The sequence below is a fragment of the Sus scrofa genome, chromosome 6 (genome assembly GCF_000003025.6).
Source record: "Sus scrofa isolate TJ Tabasco breed Duroc chromosome 6, Sscrofa11.1, whole genome shotgun sequence".
NCBI lineage: Eukaryota > Metazoa > Chordata > Mammalia > Artiodactyla > Suidae > Sus > Sus scrofa.
In genome coordinates this window covers 103648707-103669224 of record NC_010448.4, presented here as the reverse complement: position 1 = coordinate 103669224, position 20518 = coordinate 103648707, and the positions used below count along the sequence as shown (strand labels likewise).

The 20518-nt window shown below is 42.6% G+C and overlaps 1 protein-coding gene across 8 annotated transcripts in view; it reads right to left on the bottom strand.

Annotated features, from left to right (window-relative positions):
* The window catches only part of LPIN2 (lipin 2), a 102427-nt gene that overhangs the window by 58927 nt on the left and 22982 nt on the right, over nucleotides 1-20518 (bottom strand). For 4 of the 8 annotated variants that reach the window (XR_002344391.1, XR_002344389.1, XM_021093240.1 and 1 more), the window contains exon 1: nucleotides 2552-6461. The exons of the other annotated variants lie outside the window; for them this stretch is intronic. Coding sequence is in view for 1 of the 4 variants with exons in the window: in XM_021093238.1 (XP_020948897.1) it covers nucleotides 2552-2635 (84 nt within the window). In the remaining 3 variants the exon portion in view is untranslated. Of the gene's footprint in view, nucleotides 1-2551; nucleotides 6462-20518 lie in introns of those variants that run through there. 8 annotated transcript variants of the gene reach the window in all.

Sequence of the window (20518 nt, the reverse complement as noted above, 5' to 3'; positions counted from 1 at the left end):
CTCTAGGTCTTTCCTTTCTGAAAAGAGATGGGGCGTAAATACAAAATGGATAACAAATTATTTTCAAACAGCCTGGCCATCTTCTGGCAACAGACGCTCAACTACCCTGCCCGAATTCCTGAGCTCATCTGGAGCATCAGGATTAAGAGGCAATCAAGTTTGGAAAACAAAGACTCCTGAAGAATGTATTCCCCAAACTGCCTAACGAGTAACATCACCACATTTCTGTGGGACATGAAATTCGGTACAACTAAATATTCAATTAGTTTTGTGACCAGTGTTCATGCTGAAGGCAAGTTTTGGTTCTGGACCATTCCCAACTCAGCATAAAGCACTCAACCGGCTACAAGCCCCGCCTGGAGGGTGATTTGCTGTCTTTCCCCTATTTATATTACTAGTTGTTTATGTTACCTCTTTCTGTAAATAATATAAAGATGGGAGCTTTCTGGACTCAACCAGGCACTCTGAACAAGAGCGCAGAGGAGCAAGGGTGGAGCAGCCCCATCAGCCCTGTGAACAGGTCTGTAAGCTGTGTGGGGATCTCCCACTGTGTGGCAGGAAGAACAACCAGGAGCCCTCCAGAGCCCCTTACAGCTCCAATCCTCAGAAGGACTCCGTTCTAGAAGCATGTCTTAGGGTTACAAAATTTGGCTAAGAATTTCTGTAGTTATCTTCTGCCCTAATTTTTAAAAAATGCAATCAAATAAGTTGGGGAAAATAAGGCCAGCATTTTTTTGGAACTTCAAGGTTATCTGACTATTAAATGACTTGGCCTTTTCCTTATCAAATAAAGGAATTACTACAGATATGGGATTTTCAAAGAAATTCCCAATTTCTAACAAAGCACAGAAGTTTCTTCGTGGTTTTTTAAATTATGAGATTTATACATTTACATTCCAAACACCTAAAACCACCTCCTTTATGATGGAGACTTTCACCTTCACCTAGAGGTGGGCTCGGACAGCACCTGACCTGACCTGGAGGGAGCAGCAGGGTCACCGAGGGCCTGGACTCTGAGAGTATCTCGCCCCTCACCCTGGCCACACACACCCAGGTTATAAAGTCTAACTCCTGCACGATCAGTACAGCTCATTAAGCAGATATCAAGTCCCGTGTCCTGGACGTTTCTCTTAGGGCCGGGAGGTGACCCATGGGACTTTAATGTTCTAATATTAACATAAACAGAAACCTCATAAAATGCAGCCGCAACACCCACTGCCTTTCCTCCAGAAGACACAGGCAGCAGGAGGCACAAGAATGCTTTCCATGACGAGCGGGTTGTGCGCTGGAGCTGCTCACTACAAGAAGTTTCAGACTAGGCCATGTTCACCATTTTCCCTCCTGACCTTAACCACAAATGTGCAGGAGTCCATGTACACATATACTCTGTACTATCAAGACAGAACTTTCAAAAGCAAATGACTTCCCTGCAGAGCACCTGACTTCCATTCATAGTCAAAGGATGTCCAGTTCAGTCACTTTCAGAGATTCCTCAGCAAAGGCATTTCTACCAACAGGTCCAAGAGCAAAAAGCACACAAATCCTTAACATTTTGAAAGGTGACAAAAACTTGTACAATTTTAAAACTAAAATCACCCTAATTGTGAGCCTCAAATTTTAGAAAGTGTGTAATTTTTGGTCTTATTTCACACTTGTTTTCACAAAAATGTACACTCTCAATTTCCTCAAAAGTACCTTCACCTACTGCATTTACTTCAGATTATATTTAAAGAAAAAGGTTCCACAGGTAAAATTATATTGTCCTTAGTTCATCTGATTTTGTTTCCTTAATGCTAACTTCTAAAACTTACACTTTTCTAATGACTTGTTTTATATCTTGTAAGAAGAGAGGAAACTCTAGGAAAAAAAAAAAAATCAGACAATTAGCATTTTCCCCACATATTTCAAGAGAGCAAATTTTTTTTGTTTGCAATTACAGGAGAAAAAAGACGGCAGTCACTCTTCCCTGTCACATATCAGAATAAGATGCCAGTTCTTAAATATTAGTTTAGTTTTCAAAAATATTTAACTAGGACAATAAAAATCATAAAACAAACAAACAAGCTCCCGCAAAGATCAGATTTACGGTCACCAGAGGTGGGCTGGAGGTGGGGGTGGAGGAAGGCAGACGAAAAAAGTCTCAAAGGTAGAAGAAAAAAAAAAAAACATTAACCCATAAAACCTTTCAGTGGTTTTTATTTCTCAACTACTACACTTAGATGCAAAGAGAATGTGAAACTAGATACATTTCGTGTGAAATCTAGTTTCAAAAAAATCCTCAGTTTAAAGCAGCAGCTTCATTTTCTTCTAGGCAGAAAGTTATTGCTAAATAATAAACAGAAAAAAGGTACAAAGATGGTGTGAAGTGAATGAGGGAGAACAGGCAGGCAGAGATTTCTATAAACACAACATCTAAAAGTTCATAAAATTCACTCTGATATATTACATTTTCCAAAAACAAGGGGGCAGCCTTGTCCCTGGTGGGTGTCCACCCCCTCCTCTCAGCGCTTCCCAGAGGGAGGAGGGGGCCAGGCTGGTGGATGCAACTCACCAGGATACCAGCAGGGGCCTTTCCGCGATCACCACCTTCAGCAATCTTCTCCCCCTCCTCATTCTCATCTTCTAAGTAAAACATCTTAAAACTCAACTAGGTCACCAGCATGCCTTTTTTCAGACATGAAGGCACACTTCTCAGTAATTAAAACAGAAAGTCCTTTTGCCGACAGACTGAGTGCAAACTGTTTGCAGACACAGTAATATGGTTAAAACTGAAAGGAAATGATTCTTAAAAAAAAAAAAAAAAAAAAAAAAAAGGCAATACATGCATGACTTTACCAATAAGATTTGCTCAAAATGCCTCAACCCCTTCCCTGTGAAGGAGATAAGGGGCATGGGACGGGCTGTGCCGTGTGTTTATACTGATAGGTACCAAGTCCTGCCCAGCCACATGACCGTCACTGCAGCTTCCATCACAAGCACACGGATTGAGTTAATGATTCTCTAAATCAATCACATCCTCATTTTTAGAAATAAAATAACTACATAGATGGTGAATTTAACTGTCAATAAATTAGCCATGTAAAGGAAAATGGTTTACATAGATTTTCTAAGCATCAATGAGCTTCCCAAAGACAGCCAGGTTACATATGCTTTATAGAACTCAATCACTGAAATGTTTTACTTGGTGCTATTTATCGGCATGACCCAATATAGTTTCACAACTGTGAATGGGAGCTAGTCTGCTCAGCTCTGTAAATAATGAACAAATTACAGTTTGTTACTGTATGTTAACACAGCACTAGTTACATTAATGTTATAATGGTACTATCACATAGTAATAGTAATAATATAATGAACAATTCATCTTTAATACGAGTATGACAACATAATACTAAAATTCAAACATTCCTGGTCTTTCCATTCTGGCTCTTAGTAAAGTCAATTTATAGAAACTTCAAGAGAATTTTTCTAAAAACCTAAAACATACATACAGACAAGGTCCATTAATTTTTAAATTAAAACATACTATTTTATGCAAGTGTCTAGGTCTGTGCTGCATTACCCACATGGCTATGTTTGCTATGTGACCAGTGCCAACTGAGTGTGCTGTAAGCATAAACACACAAGATGAAAGCAGAATGTGAAATCATATAATTTTTTATATAGGTTACTTGTTGAAATAAAGATATTTTGCACATACTAAGTTAAATAAGCTATTTTTAAAATTAACTTCATCTGCTTTTCTTTTTTACTTTTTAATGTTATTAGAGAATTTTAAATGACATGTGTGGCTCCCATTATATTTCTATTGGAGCACAACTTTAGGGTCCCAAGACAATCTTGAGAACAAGAAAGAACACTCGGCCACAGTTCCATCAATGGAGAGGTGAGGGGGACAGGAGTTTTCATCATTCCATCAATGTATTTGGTTAATTCATCAATATACTAGCTGATCCTCATATGTTTAATAATGTTCAAATTATTAAACTTTCTCTGCCTAAACATCACTAAAGACAAAATATCCAAATGAGTAAATAAGGGTGTGGTGGTGATGTTTACTACAGCAATATACCATCAAGATATGCATAATAAAAATGTTAATGGCAAAACTGAAAACAAATTTCACCAAAACTAGAAATGGGAAAATTTATCTTACATTCAGCGCGTTCACTGCCTGCTGCCCCGCCCACCTATAGATAGCACCATGAAGGGCCTGCAGGCTTGTAATCCAAGTCAACACAGGACCCAGACACAAATTCCCCCTTCAAAAGAGAAGTGATGTGGGGAGTCTAACTATCACACAATGTATAAAATTTAAACCCCCACGTCCTACCACAGTCCTGGATCCTCAACATCAGATGGTGGTAAGAAAACCCCACAATGGAGCTGCCAGGGGGAAAACAGGAGAAGTGGGTGGTCAGGAAGAAGGGACGTGAGGGGTGACCAGACAGAAATTCTGGAGAAACTACAAGGGAATATGAGAAGGAAAAGAGGAAATCAAAGTTGGAATAGATGAGAAAATAACACCAGGGGAAAACAGGAGAAGGAAACCAAGTCGGAGGCGGGCAGTGAAGAGATGAAGATGTGGGGGGAGAAAAACCTTCTCCATTCTAAACGGGGACAAACAGAGGCCCAGAGAGGTCAGGCAATTAGCCCAAGGCCACCCACCAGTGGGCACCTGGTTTCCAGTCAGTGCTTTTTCATGACACCAGATGAGGCGAGAGGGGTGCTGGCAGGGGTGGGGCAGGGCACCTCCACCTCCCAGGAGCCTGGATGCTGCCACAGCTTGTGGCCTGGATCAATGACTCATAGGATGTTGACTGCAAAAGGAGCATGCAGCACAGAACAGACAGAGTTGAGTTCACCTTCCGAACACTGATTTTGCCACAGGGCACACACCTCCAACTTCCTCTGGAGCCCAGGCTGGGACCTGAGGTCTCCCTCACTTCAATGGTGGTACCTTCCAGACAACCAACAATTTGTAATCATCCATGCAATTTTTTTCAAAGAAAAATACTACTGTATTGTCAGACTTTTTCTCTACAGGCTAAGATAAGAATAAATGATTGAGCACTGAGAAACACTACTTTTTATTTTTGCATAGTATCTTCAATAATCTTAAAAAAAAAAGCAGGTAGAAGTTGAAGTCTTTTTTTCCAAGACATTTAAGTTTTCAAGAAAAATACTAGCTTAGGGACACAAAATTAATCCACTGGCCAGGAGAGTCAGAATCATGTTCAGCTTCCATAGCTAATGATGCTCGTAAAATACATAGCTTTATTTTTTCTCAACAACTAATCCCCTAAGTGTATGAGACTAGATATAATAGGCTTAAGAAAATGTAATAATTTAAAATTTCCTAACATGAAATTTCCTAATTTGATATTAGGCTAAACTGGTTAAACAGAAATATATACTACATTCTGTTTTTAACAAAACATGAAAATAATCTACGCCCCCCAGTGGTCATAATGCGGAATAGCAACATATTTCTAGTGAATTACCAATTAGGAGGTGAGAAAACCAAAGGATTTTGGTTAGTAAAAAATTATGATGAAAATATTTTTTAAAGCCTCAGCTGCAAGGAATTCATTCTTCACCGTAATTATTCTACAGTGAAGGAATTAACTCAGGTCCGTTTATGCATTTTCAAGGCCACTTATGACAGAGACCCACACATAAAGGGACCACAGCCTACACTAACACATATAAAATATTTCTTCCCATGTTTAGAATTACTTATAATTAACATTTACCTATGAAAACAATCCAAAAGGGAGGGACTGATATGCTTTCTTCAAAACCAAGAGAAAGTTCTTTCTGGTACCACTCTGAGGTTTTCCAAACTTCTGTAGTTTAACTGCTTATTGGAGAATGGCTGTTTATTTTACTCAAGTTCCAATGTTCATTATGTCCTCACATAACCCCCAAAACTCTTAACAGCATAGCCAGTGACAATTTCATTTGAGCTGTGAATAAATAAATAATCAAACACAAACAGGTCTTTCTAGGAAAAGAGGTGAAAAAACAGGAAAGGCTGGAGTTCCAGTCGTGGTTCAGTGGTTAACGAACCTAATATCCATAAGGCTGAAGGTTCAATCCGTGGCCTTGCTCAATGGGTTAAGGATCCAGCGTTGCTGTGAGCTGTGGTGTAGGTCGCAGATGCGGTTTGGATCCTGCGTTGCTGTGGCTGTGGTGTAGGCCAGCAGCTACAGCTCCAATTGGACCCCTGGCATGGGAACCTCCATATTCCTTGGGTGCAGCCCTAAAAAAGGCAAAAGACAGGAATTCCCATCGTGACACAGTGGTTAAGAATCCAACTAGGAACCATGAGGTTTCGGGTTCGTTCCCTGGCCTTGCTCAGTGGGTTAACGATCCAGCAAGCTGTGGTGTAGGTCACAGATGCGGCTCGGAGCGGGCATTGCTGTGGCTCTGGTGTAGGCTGGTGGCTACAGCTCCAATTGGACCCCTAGCCTGGGAACCTCCATGTGCCTCGACAGCAGACCTATAAAAGGAAAAAAAAAAAAAAAAAAAACCCAAAAAACCAGGAAAGGTATGTCTCCTGAGGTTAGAAGTCCCAGCCTCAAGTGATAATAATAATCCTCTTGAAGATGTACATTTTACCTTTTTTTTTTTTTTGCTTTTTAGGGCTGGACCCATGGCATATGGAAGTTCCCAGGCTAGGGGTCAAATCAGAGCTGCAGCTGCCGGCCTACGCCACTGCCGCACCAGATAAGAGACTCATCTGCTACCTACACCACAGCTCACGGCAACATCAGATCCCCAACCCACTAAGCAAGGCCAGGGATCAAACCCGTGTCCTCACAGATACTAGTCAGGTTCTTAACCTTCTGAGCCACAACAGGAACTCCCACATTTTACATTTAAAATTCAACATCTTTTACATTCTACTCTGATAGGTCCATTTTTAAATATATAAATTAAAAGGTCCATTTTTAAATATATAAATTAAAAGTTAACTGGTCAAAGTTTTCTTCCACCAAGTTTCAGGATTAATGTACCATATTTACAGTACAAATGGCCTAGAATATCATCAATGTACTTATCACAGTTTAAGGAGTTTGGGCTGAACAACCTCTGTGCTCTAACTCTCTGACACTAATATTCTAGGTCAAACTTCCAACATTTTGAGACCAGAGAGACAACACTGGGTTGTCTAAAGCAGCCAAGTGTGTGATCATTAAGAGAGTAAAGCTTAAACCCAATTAAGGGTGTGTGTCCTGTTAATCACAACTGTTTCTGTTTAAATGTTTGTCTTATTCTTCTCTCATTTTGCCCTGACAGCCGTTTGCAATGACCCACAGTGACGCTCAGGGTGACACCCTAAGCATATAAGCAATTTTATATATGAGGACTATGTCACCCCATTTTGCTTATGCTCTAGCATTCCTATTGAAACCTAAGTCATATTATTATCAAATTCAAAAAAAAAAGGTCAATAATTTTAAAAGTGTGGTGCTTTAATCTTTCATAAACAAATTCTCTGCTAGAAACTCACATGGAGCAGGAGCACTCGGCATATTACAAGCTGAGTGAGGCCCTGCTGAGTTTCTCCACTTCAGGTCAGAGTGAGGTGGCTTACAGCTTGCCCATGGAAATCACGACAAGTAACAAATGAAGTGAGCACAGGCTAATATCATTAACACGATCGGAGAAAACAGGTGAAGACTTAAAAATTACGAGATCAGCAATCCTGCAGAGACCCGGGTCAGTCACTCACATTCCTCAACTCTTAAAAGGACTTTCCACTCCTACAGCTGGTTCTGCACAACATTTCTCACTAGAGATTTTCTGGACCATTTGAAAAACTGGTGTTGGTTGTTTTAATTATTTCGTTGCTGTGATTACATGTCTTTCAAACAATTACTTACAATTTTTTTAAATTGTAAAAATATTGGGAATTCCCATCGTGGCTCAGTGGTTAACGAATCCAACTAGGAACCATGAGGTTGTGGGTTCGATCCCTGGCCTCGCTTAGTGGGTTAAGGATCCGGCATTGCCATGAGCTGTGATGTAGGTTGCAGACATGGCTTGGATCCTGCGTTGGCTGTGGCTGTGGCGTAGGCCAGCAGCTGTAGCTCTGATTTGACCCCTAGCCTGGGAACCTCCATATGCCCCCGGTGTGGCCCTGAAAAAAAAAAAAAAAGCCAAAAAAGAAAACAAAAATGGTGATTAGCTGGTTCTCTCTTTCCTGCCGTCTTCCATCTAGATAATAAACTGATAATTAAGTCCTCAGAGGCCAGGAACTCTGCAATAATCTCTTGGATATGCAGTTTCTTGGAGAGAATGTAAAAATTCTATCACATATATACAATTCATACAAGTAAAGATAAATACACTGGGACTTGAAGAGACAAGTGTGCAAAGGACATTGACAAATGACCTCTGTACACTTAACTGTCACCAACAGTGAGATCACCTTTAAACATAGAGAAGCCAGGATGTAAACCAAGGTCTGCCCAGAGCCTCTGCTTTTAACCATATTGTTGGTGTTTAACTTACAATTTGCTTGCTATCATATTAGTAGGCTTAAAGAAAACACCACCCGAGCAGCTGGGATGGTCATTCTGACAAAGAATCACCCTGAGTGCTGCTAAGGGCCATCCCCACAGGACAGACAGGGAGAGCATGTAGCCTTAAATGGGCTCCCAATGGAGGCTGGAAACCCCACCTGGCTTCTGTGGTCAGCCTGAACTCCCGGTTTCTGTTTCTTTTTCTGTTTCCTTTTCAAACTTCCATGTTTCTCAACCTGATTGCGTTCACATGACTTCCCTCCCCAATAGCGTACACAGCATTTCATATTCCTGTATACAGGTTCATTTGTTCTTCAGGAAACGAACAGCAAAAATGGCTAAAACACACTGCTACAAGAATGACTTAAGGAACTTACCTTTACAGTGCTTAGAGTTAAGTCAGTTAACAGATTGTAATTCTAATGCTACAGTTAAATCACTTAACAGATTTTATTTAACCAGTGAAATTTAAACAAAAATGATCAGAATTCTTATTGTCTTTAGGAGGCTGAATCTGCCTACTTCAACATAAAGTTCCATATAGAATGTAGTATTAGTATCCAAATGTACACGTGGCAACACTTACATCACACAAAGAGAAGGAGGAGATTCTAAGACGGCAGGAATAACTGTGCCCTTCACTGGGGGTAAGGCCTCAGGCCAGCTTTGCTACTGAGAGGTTAAACTCTAGGAATATGTCTAAATTAAACCCTGCATCTGGGCACACACAGGGTCCAAGAAATCACAGAGCCATTTGAAAGCAGCAACATTAAAAGAAAGGTTCCCCCTCTTCTAAGGACACAGCAAAACTGAAACAAAAAATGCAGGTGATGTTTTATTACAATTTATTTTTCTGGGAGTTCCCGTTGTGGCTCAGTGGTTAACAAACCCAATTAGCATCCATAAGGACTTGGGTTCAATCCCCGGCCTCACTGAGTGGGTTAAGGATCCAACGCTGCCGTGAGCTGTGGTGTAGGTTGCAGATGTGGCTCGGATCCTAAAAAAAGGCCCTAAAAAAAGGCAAAAAAAAAAAAAAAAAAAAAAAAAGACAAAAATAAAGTGTCTTGAGTCCGGAAGAAAAAAAAATTGTTTTAATTAATTAATTAATTTTGGTGTTTTGTCTTTTTTTAGGGCCAAACCTGTGGCATATGGAGGTTCCCGGGCTAGGGGTCCAATTGGAGCTGTAGCTACCGGCCTACACCACAGCCACAGCAACTCGGGATCTGAGCCGCCTTTGTGACCTACACCACAGCTCACAGCAACGCCAGATCCTTAATCCACTGAGTGAGGCCAGGGATCGAACCCACCACCTCATGGTTCCTAGTTGGATTCGTTAACTGCTGCACCACGATGGGAACACAACATACTTTGTAAGGCTAAGGATAAAAATCACCAACCTTTGCAACAACTTGATTTTACTCAAGTTTTTTTTTTGTTTGTTTAGGGAGGTACCCTAGGCTAGGCTAGGGATCGAATCAGAGCTACAGCTGCCAATCTACACCACAGCTCACAGCAACGTCAGAGTCTTAACCCACTGAGTGAGGCCAGGGATCAAACCCGAATCCTCACAGACACTAGTCAGATTAGTTTCTGCTGCACCACAAGGCGAACGCCATACTCAAGTTTTTTTTTGTTTTTTTTTGTTGTTGTTGTTGTTGTTGCTATTTCTTGGGCCGCTCCCGCGGCATATGGAGGTTCCCAGGCTAGGGGTTGAATCGCAGCTGTAGCCACCAGCCTACGCCAGAGCCACAGCAACGCGGGATCCGAGCCGCGTCAGCAGCCTACATCACAGCTCACGGCAACGCCGGATCGTTAACCCACTGAGCAAGGCCAGGGATCGAACCCGCAACCTCATGGTTCCTAGTCGGATTCGTTAACCACTGCGCCACGACGGGAACTCCCATACTCAAGTTTTTAATGCATACTTTAATCATAAAACTTCTGGATGTGAAAAGAAATAAGCAAACAAAGGTAATATAAGCTAAACATTCTTGAGAAATTGTATGGTAAACCATGTTTACGCTGAAACCATACAAGAAAACAATACTAGCACCCCAGCATTATTTAACTCTGAGTCACACTCTGGAGCTAGTCCTTTCCACATTATCTCTGATCTACGTAACTTCTGTTAAAGATAGATTTGCTTTATCCTTGTATTTTACTGATGATTAAAGAGCAACGCAGAGAGATTATATATATTATATATATCCACAGTTACCAGACAATTTTTAAATGCACCAAATCCAGGTTCAAAACCCTAATCCACCTAGTTTCAAACCTCAACATGTCTCCATAGTAACTTCTAGAACATAATACTCAATTTGGAACTCAAATTTAATGTACTAGGTATTTTTAAAATCTCAACTACAATAAATCTAAAAGAATAAAATATCTAGGAATAAATTTAGCCAAGGAGGTGAACATCTGCATATTTAAATTACAGAACATTGCCAGAAAAATTTAAAACTACCAAAGTAAAGAGGAATATACCTGGTGTTCCTAGATACAAAGACTTGATATTGTTAAGATGTCAATACTACCCAAAGCAATCTACAGATTCAATGCAATCCCCATCAAAATCCCAACAGATTTTTTTTTCCCCTACAGAAACAGAAAGCCAATCCTCAAATTGACACGGAATTGTGAGAGGCCACTATGAACATGAAGAACAAAGTTCCTGATTCCAAAATTTATTATAAAAAGCTAGAGTAATCAAAACTGTGATACTGGCATGAAGACACACACACAGACCAATGGAATAGAGGGGAGATTCCGGAAAGAAACCCAAACAACCATGGCCAGTTGATTTTTGACAAGGGTGCCAAGTCCACTCCATGGGAACAGAGTGTCTTCCACACATGGTGCAGAGACAACTCTGATTCCAGAGTCTCTGTGTTGATCCACACCGTTGGTGTTTATATCTACAAAAGACCCAATGTATAAGACATGATACATAGAAAAATTAGCTAAAAATGGATCAAAGACCCAAACATAAAGGGCTAAAACCATGAAAGTCTTAATGGTTCCTAGATATAACTACAAAACATAAGATAAATTAGATTCATCAAAATTTAAAACTTTTTTTCCTGCATCAAAGGACCTTATCAAGAAAGTGAAAAGACAACCTATAGAATGTGAGAAGATATCTGTAAATCATATCTAATAAGGTTCACCTTCAGAATAAGTAAAGAATTTTTACAACTCAACAACAAAAAAGCAACCGAATTAAAATATGGGTAAAGGCTGGAATAAGTATCTCTCTGAAGAAAATATATGATGGCCAATTAGTACATGAAAAGATGCTCAACATCATTAATCATGAAAGAAATGCAAATCAAAACCAGAAGGAGATATGACTTCATACCCACTAAGCTGGCTATTAACAAGAGCAACACCACCACCACAGAAAAGGACTGAGGACATGTGTGGAGGGTGCAGCACCCTGTACACCCACCACCACCACTTGATGCCAGCGGAGTCTCCCAGCTGTGACAAGCAAACACGCCTCCACCGTTTCTGAGTGTCCCCCGGAAGCAGAATTCTTCCAGTTGGGAACCACAGGCTTAGATAGCGTGGGGCCCTATATTTAAACACCAGTTCTGGTTAGCAGTGGGCCAGGCAGATAGCCATCCTGGGCTCTGAACTTAGACTGAGTTTAAAAATGACAGCTCCACCTCTTTACCAAGTACCCTGGCACTTAACCATCTTGAGCTTCAGTCAACTTGTAGTTTTTCTTTAGGATGACTCAACTTTTGATTTTTCAACTTTTTAACAGTGTGAAAGTGAGACGCCTTCAGTAGCGACCACACTTGGCATTTTCAAGTTTGGTCTCCCATGGGCCAGTGGGGCCCTGCGATCCTCTCTCCTGACACAGGACAGAGGCAGGCAGCTCCAGCTCCCAGTCAGCCCCAGGATCTGGAGCTTGTTTTCGACTTAGGATATTTGCAACTCGGGATGGAACCCCGTCACTAAGTCGAGGAAGATCTGTATTGAAAAGCCTCCAGACCTGTGCCACTCAGGTGCCTGCTGAACGACTGTTGGGCCAGGGTCCCTGCCATCCAAGGGCTCACTAGTGAGGGACATAGAAAAGAACACAAATGACTTATGATCTAATTCCAACTTCAATCAACAGCTTTTTCTCTGTTTGAGCTTCCCAAACCACTTCCCATTCCCTAAGGCCCTTCTGAACGAGGTCTGCTCTTCTGCTCTTCAGCCTATTTGTACAAATAGTAGGACTCTAATTCACATTCCAGCCCCAAAGAGCCAAATTAGGACTGACATGGGTCAGATGAGCCCTAGAGGTGCAGGGAAGGGTTTTCAGTTAAAAACCATGGGATCCAGCTACTCCCAGACCTGAAGACTCCCCTCCACCCCCCACTCCCTGTGTCCAATCAGACCAACCTCCCAGGACACATCTTGCCCAGGGCATTTCCTTCTTCCAAGTTCCGTGTAAAAACCTCTTTGTCACACTGACACGCCACCTAACTCTATTTAAGATGAATGCTGCCCTTTAAATTAACCACCGCCAAGGGCTATACAACAGATTAAAGATGTACAGCCTATCTGGCATGTTATTAGTACTCTTTTTCTCTGAAGGAGCTACCTTTAAATTTAGGTGCTACACAGCATTAAAAGCAGTATCATTACTGTGCAGTCACAACTTGCAAATGGTACAAAAGTAGGTACGGCCCATCCCTGACCTGCCCGATCCACCGCATGTGGCCCTGAAGGACTTCGGGCTACTTCCAAACACCTAACCTTCCCATTTTACGCTCCACCACTGAGTATAAAAGGATATATTTCAAGACAGAAAGCAACTGTGAAAGGAAGAGGAGTTCTAAAATGTTTCTGAGATTGACAGCATTCCCGAAATGCACATACCACCACTACAGTGGGCAATGTGCATCTGACCACACACATCTTTAGTTCCTTCAGTTACATTTTTAATAGGAATATGGACATATCCCTTATCATCCATTTGTAACGGGGTACAAAACTGAAGAAAGTGAGGAAATCATACCTTATGGGGAAACTTCAGACTTATTGTTTTCTTGCTTTTTAGGGCCACACCCATGGCATATGAAGGTTCCTAGGCTAGGGGTCCAATCGGTGCTACAGCTGCCGGCCTACAACACAGCCACAGCAACGCCAGATCCGAGCCTCATCTGTGAAGCACACCACAGCTCACGGCAACACCAGATCCTGAGTGAGGCCAGGGATCAAACCCTCAACCTCGTAGTTCCTAGTCGATTCACTTCCACTGCACCATGATGGGAACTCCAACTTCAGACCTATTTACAACATACTGCATCTGTTATTTAAACAGCAGTGTTTTTAATCATGCAGAGTGCTGGTCAATTATCACCACCCCATCACCCCTAGCTCAGCAGGCATCGCGAGGCTGAAGGAAAGAAATGACCATTTACTCACATCCCAGGACAACGTAGACAAGTATGTATCTATCTAGCAAATATCATACACACACCCCCTCCCCGTACAACAGAACCATATCCCATTTCCCCTTCCCCACAGGTACACACTGAAAGCGCCCTTGATTCTACAAGACTTTGCCCCAGACACCAAGTTCTCCAAATCTGCTACAACTCCAAAGCTGATTGCAATCTTTTTCATAAGAGCTGTCAGAGCCATTAATTCATGAATATGCCCATTTTATTGAGGGAGGCTTAAATTTTCTAAACCAAATTGAAATCCATTCCGGATTAAGATGGCAGAATAAAAGAACTGGAGCTCAACTTCTCTCCTAAAAACAACAAAGGCTGAGCAATCTCCACTCAAATGGACCAGAAACCTTAAAAAAAGATACCCTACTCCAGAAGAAAAAGAGGAGGCCACATCAAGAGGTAGGAGAGGCGATTTCGTGATATAAACAACCCCATACCTCCCGGGTGGGAAGCTCCACAGACTCAAAACTGGTTCACAAAGACTCACCTACAGGAGTGAGAGTTCTGAGCCACACATCAAACTCTCATGTGTGGGGATCTAGCACAGGGAGAAAGAGCCCCAGAGCATCTGGCATTGAAGGTCAGTGGGGCTTGTGCACAGGAGCTCCACAGGACTGGGGGAAAGAGAGACCCCATTCTTAAAAGGCGCACACGGGGAGTTCCCGTCGTGGCGCAGTGGTTAACGAATCCGACTAGGAACCATGAGGTTGCGGGTTCGGTCCCTGCCCTTGCTCAGTGGGTTAACGATCCGGCGTTGCCGTGAGCTGTGGTGTAGGTTGCAGACGCGGCTCGGATCCTGCGTTGCTGTGGCTCTGGCGTAGGCCGGTGGCTACAGCTCCGATTCAACCCCTAGCCTGGGAACCTCCATATGCCGCGGGAGCGGCCCAAGAAATAGCAACAACAACAACAAAAAAGACAATAAATAAATAAATAAATAAATAAATAAATAAATAAATAAATAAAAACAAAAAAAAAAAAAGGCGCACACGGACTTTCACGTGCACTGGGTCCCAGGGCAGAGGGAGGTCTCCATAGGAATCTGGGTCAAACCTGACCGCAGTTCTTGGAGGACATCCTGGGAAAACAGGGGTGAATGTGGCTTGTGAGGGAAGGACATTGAAGGCAAAGCTCTCAGCAATATTCAGCAGCCTGCCTTTCTCTGGAGGTAGCCATTTGGGGAAAATCTGGCCCCACCCTTTGTCAGTCAGCTGCTGAGAAGCCCCAGGCCAAACAACAATCCAGGTGGGATCACAGCCCCGCCTCTCAGTAAACAGGCTCCCTAAAGACCCCTCAGGCACACAGCCGCCTCTAATCCCATCCAGAGACTAAGCCCCACCCACCAGAGGGATTAGAATCAGCTCCACCTACCAGGCAGGCATCAGTCCCTCCCATCAGAAAGCCTACACCAAGCCCCCATACTGACTTCAACCACAGGGGGGCAGAGGCTACAACTCTTCTATCTTTAAGAAGGTCACCACACCAAAACCTATAAAAATGAAAAGACAGAGGACTATAACTCAGACGAGGGAGAAAGAAAAAACCCCAGAAAATAAGCTAAGTGAGGAGGAGATTCTTAGCTTCCAGGAAAAAGACTTTAAATTGTTGATGCTGAAGATGATGCAAGACATTGGAAATAAACTGGAGGCAAAGATGGATAACTTACAGGAAACACTGATGAAAGAGATACAAGATATAAAACTTAAACAAGAGATGCAAAATACAGTAACCAAAATAAAAAATTCACCAGAAGCAGCTAACAGCAGAATACAGGAGGCAGAACAACAAATAAGTGAGGTGGAGGACAGATTAATGGAAATTATGGATGTGGAACAGAAAAAAGATTGAAAACAAATGAAGAGAGTCTCAGAGAACTCTGGGACAACATGAAACACACCAACATCCGTATTATAGGGGTGTCACAAGGAGAAGAGAGAGAGAAGGGGACAGAAAAAATATTCCAAGAGATAATAGCTGAAAACTTCCCTAACATGGGAAAGAAACCACTCACTCAAATCCAGGAAGCTCAACAAGTACGATACAAAATAAACCCAAGGAGGAATACACTGAGACACATATTAATCAAACTGACCAAAATTAAAGACAAAGAGAAAATCTTGAAAGCAGCTAGGGAAAAGAAACAAGTAACATACAAGGGTACCCCAATAAGGTTATCGGCATATTTTTCACCAGAAGCTCTGCAGGCGAGAAGGGAGTGGCATGATATGCTTCATGTGATGAAAGGAAAAACCTCCAATCAAGATTCCTTTACCCAGCAAGGCTCTCATTCAGATTTGAAGGAGAGAGCAAAACCTTCACAGATAAGCAAAAGTTGAGAGAATTCAGCAACACTAAACCAGCCTTACAACAAATACTAAAGGAACTTCTCTAGGCAGAAAAGACAGCAACAGGAAACAAAAATTCCACAAATGACAAGGCTCACCAGTAAAGGTATATATACAGTAAAGACATGAAATCATCCATGCACAATTATACCACCAAAATCAGAAATCATGAGAAGAGGTGGGTACAAATGCAGGACACTGGAAATGAACTTGCAATTAAGAGAACAACAACTTAAAACACTCTCACATACATATAGACTCTTATATCAAAACTTCAGAATAACTGCAAGCCAAAAATCTACAATTGATACACCAAATTGAAATCCAAAGGAATTAGTGAGGTCAAAGCTACAGCAACCACTTTGGGGGTCACCATGAGGATGCCAAGTGATGGTGCCAGACCCTCCAGGGAGCCACGAGGAAATCAAGAGTTACTGTGCCACAGATCTAGTTAAAGGTGACCCCTGCTGCATCAATTCTACCAACCTCATTTGTGGCCTCAATCTCCTGGCATTGACTCCCATAGGCAAAGAGCAGGGTCTTCCCTCACTACCAGCTACACAAGAAGGAAACAGGCACTTGTCCATCAGCTTACTTAACTCCTGGCCATAGGTGACAGAATTCCCCAGCTCCCAGAACAGTTTTTCACAGCTCTAAGCAGTTGCAGTTAACTCTCAGGAATGCAGCCCCCGTTTCTTGGAGGGAAGGCTTTTAGATCAGGCAGCACAAGCTCACCACTTTTTCCTGTCTCAGCTTAAAAGATGGGCCAGGGCACAGGAACGTGGACCCTTGTGCAGAGAGCCCAGCTCCAGGCACCCCAGATTGGCACTTGCAGAGGGTCCTGGGAAGATGGGAGGAGCTCCCTCCAACCCACGCCAGTTAAAACACAGCCTGAATTTCATGTCCTGCCTTACTTAGCTTGGCACCTACTAGGGCCCCAGCAGAAATTGGAGGAGGGGGACATCCCTTTCCAGGCTCTGGGAGGACATTCTGTGCTGGGCTGGGCCCTGGTTTTACATAGCTAAGCAAAACAAACGCCAGGTAAGGCTCCACCAGCGCCTGCTCACCAAGCTACATTGATATGAACAACAGCGAGGCTGTAAAGCCACATCTGCAATGTTGGAAAATAAACCATTTCATACGTCAATGTGTTTAAAAGCTGCAGCCACTGTGATGTGCCAAGCACTGCTCTGAGCTGGAATCGGGCAGTGAACTTGGCTGGTACCTGCCCCCAGCACTTAGAAGCCAACCCTCAGGAGGGAGGGAGGGAGACCACAAACAAAAATTACTGATGAAGGAAATTTAAGAGGGTAACGGAGGAAAGGCAGGAGGGGGCTACTTTAGGTTAAAAGATTGGGGAGCCCCAAACAAGAAAATATATGACGGAATTTTAAAAAACCAAAACTCCAGGATGTTCATGTGGCTCTGCTGGTCAGCCTAAGGGTTTACTTCTTCACGAGACTGTTTGCTCTTTAGGCATTCTGCCCACCTTCAAACTGTTTCAGAAAGAAAGCAACAGTACAAAATGAGGTGACTCAGACACTAAATAATAAAATATTCAGGAAACTAGTGGAAATTTTAGCAGTCTCACAGCCTGAACAAAAATCTCCAGTTGTAATCTAAAATTGCATCCTGAGAGTAGCTTTCTGATCTTCAGTGAAGACAGATGTGCCTAAAAGCATCTTGTAAAATGTTACAATAACTAGACATTCTGTGAACAGAGAGGGTGTTACACACTATTCCCTCTTGAAATTCACTCTTGAACTGTGCCCCCAAATGAAAAGTTGAGGTTTAAACCCTCAATACCTCAGAACATAACCTTATTTGGAAAAAGGATCTTTACAGAGGTAACTGAGCTAAAATGAGGTCATTAGGGTGGGCCCTAAACCAGTATGACCAGCTTCCTCATAAAAAGGGGAAACCTGGACCAAGACAGACACATGTGCAGGCACACAGAGTGCCATGTGAATGCAAGGTAGAGATCAAAGTGCTGCACCTACAAGCCAAGAAATGCTGAGACTGCCAGCTACCGGGGAGGCAGCCCTCAAAGAAGCAGCCTTGTCGACACCTGGATCTCAGACTTCCAGCCTCCAGAACCTTTGGTTTATTCCACCAGTTTGTGGTGTGTTGTTACCGCAGCCTTCACAAACGAACCCACCCACTAACACAAAAGAAATAAAAAAGGAATAACTAGCAGGTACAAAGAGAATGGCTAGAGACAATGAAAAAAGTCCAAGTTTTTGAAAGATGAAACATGGATGGAGGAAAAAAAAGAGGCCTAGAAAGTTACAAGTACTCCAAGCCCTCACTGGTGGAGATAACGCCAAAAACATCAACAACCAGGTGAAAATTTCCCAAAGACATGATTTTCCAAAATGAAAGTTCCCACTGGATGCCCAGCACAAAGAACAGAAGCATCCTCATGCTGTGCTGCAGCCACGGCGGCTGTGCCAGAAAGCCCTGTCATTTCTTTGGGGGCAAAGGGCAAGGCCACACCAAGCAGGGGGCACCTGGCTGCAGTGACTCTTCCCCAGGCCTCTGCCCCTGAGGCCTCACTGGCTTGAGATGTGCCCGACGCACAGATCTACAGACCCCCAGACACACCGACCCACCAGCCAAGCACGAGCAGGCAGGACAAGGCCAGGCTGCGGGTTCATGCCAAGGGAACCCGTGACTCCCTGACCCAGGCTGTCAGGTGACCAAAGCTGCAGGTAACAGACAATCACCTCATCCAGAGGTTGAGGGGCTTTAAGGAGAGAAAGTAAAAGTACTGAAAGCACCTGGGAGAAGGGAAGACGGAGAGGGACAGAAACAGGAATTTAAAAGCTTGCGGCTTCTCAAGAAAAGTGATTTCTCAAAAGTAACAATTCACAACACTAAGGGAAAAATTACTTCCTCTCTAGCATTCTACAGCCAGCCTACAACCAAGTAGGAGGCTAGAGCAGACATCCAGACCCCACAATCTCACAGAAGTGACCCTCTGTGAACCTGTCCTTGAAAAGTGCAGGACGTGCCCACCAAGATGAGGAAGCCGCTGGGAGGAGAGAAGCTGCGGAGAGGTCAGCGGGGTCGGGTGTGGGGGCTGGGGAGCCCTGTCGGAGGCCGGGGCCCAGGTGCCAGTCGGGGGCTGCACATGGGACTGGTACCAAGAAACACAGGCCAAAAGAACAATTAACTCCAGAGAAAACAAAGATCTGAATTGGCGAAGAATAAAATCTTCGTTCTGAACAATATTTAGTCACAAAAACATCAACACTGAACATTCTGAAAATAAATTAGGATACGATTCTACTGGGAGGCAAGGACACCTGTGTGAGATGAACCCTCATGGTGTGCCAGGAAATCCACAGGGAACACCTAAAATCCCAGCCCACACTCCCGCAGCGCAGGCCTGTGGACGTGGAACCAAGTCCCGCGAGAAACAGGCGCAAAGAGTTGAAAGGAGCTGCTTCTAGGGAGCAGTGATCAGCAGGGAGGAAGAGACGGTGTTTTTCACTATACACCTCATAGTACTCTTCGAATTTTTAAACTTTATAAAAAAAATACTTAAAAAATTTAATATGAAGAGAACTCTTATGTGATGCAGCCTTATAAAAAAGAATCCTATTCAGAGGAATGAAAACTACTAGAGAAAAAAAAAACAAACACCAAGCAAATATGAACAACTGTGGGATTTGTTTTGTTCTGCTTTTAATTAGGAAAAGCTCTTTTTCCTACTCTCAACCTTAGCACCTGTGATCCACTTAGGTATGTCTCATTAACAAGACCAAACAAACAAACTAGGAAATTTAAATACAGCGAAGTTCCCATTAAATTATCTAGTTAACTGACTTGGGGCAGGGAAATGTCCTAACACAAAAGCCCTTTTCCATTCTATGGCAAGAATACCAGCAAAAGATTTAGCCAGTATTTAAAAGGATATTCAGAACATTAAAAAAAAAAAAAAAATCAGCTCTCAAAACAATCAATACAGGGTATATTAGTATTTTTCAACTCCTAGGGAATAAAATTTCATGTAGTTTTATAATCTAAGGAAATTTTAATGAAATGATTAGAGCCTTGGAGAAAAATGTTAATTACTTAGAGACTTTATGAACTAGTCAGCAGCAGACTTTATTCTCCTAGTTAAGCATTCATCTGCACTATATACACTAGGTATAGAAGACAGCTCCGCTTTCTA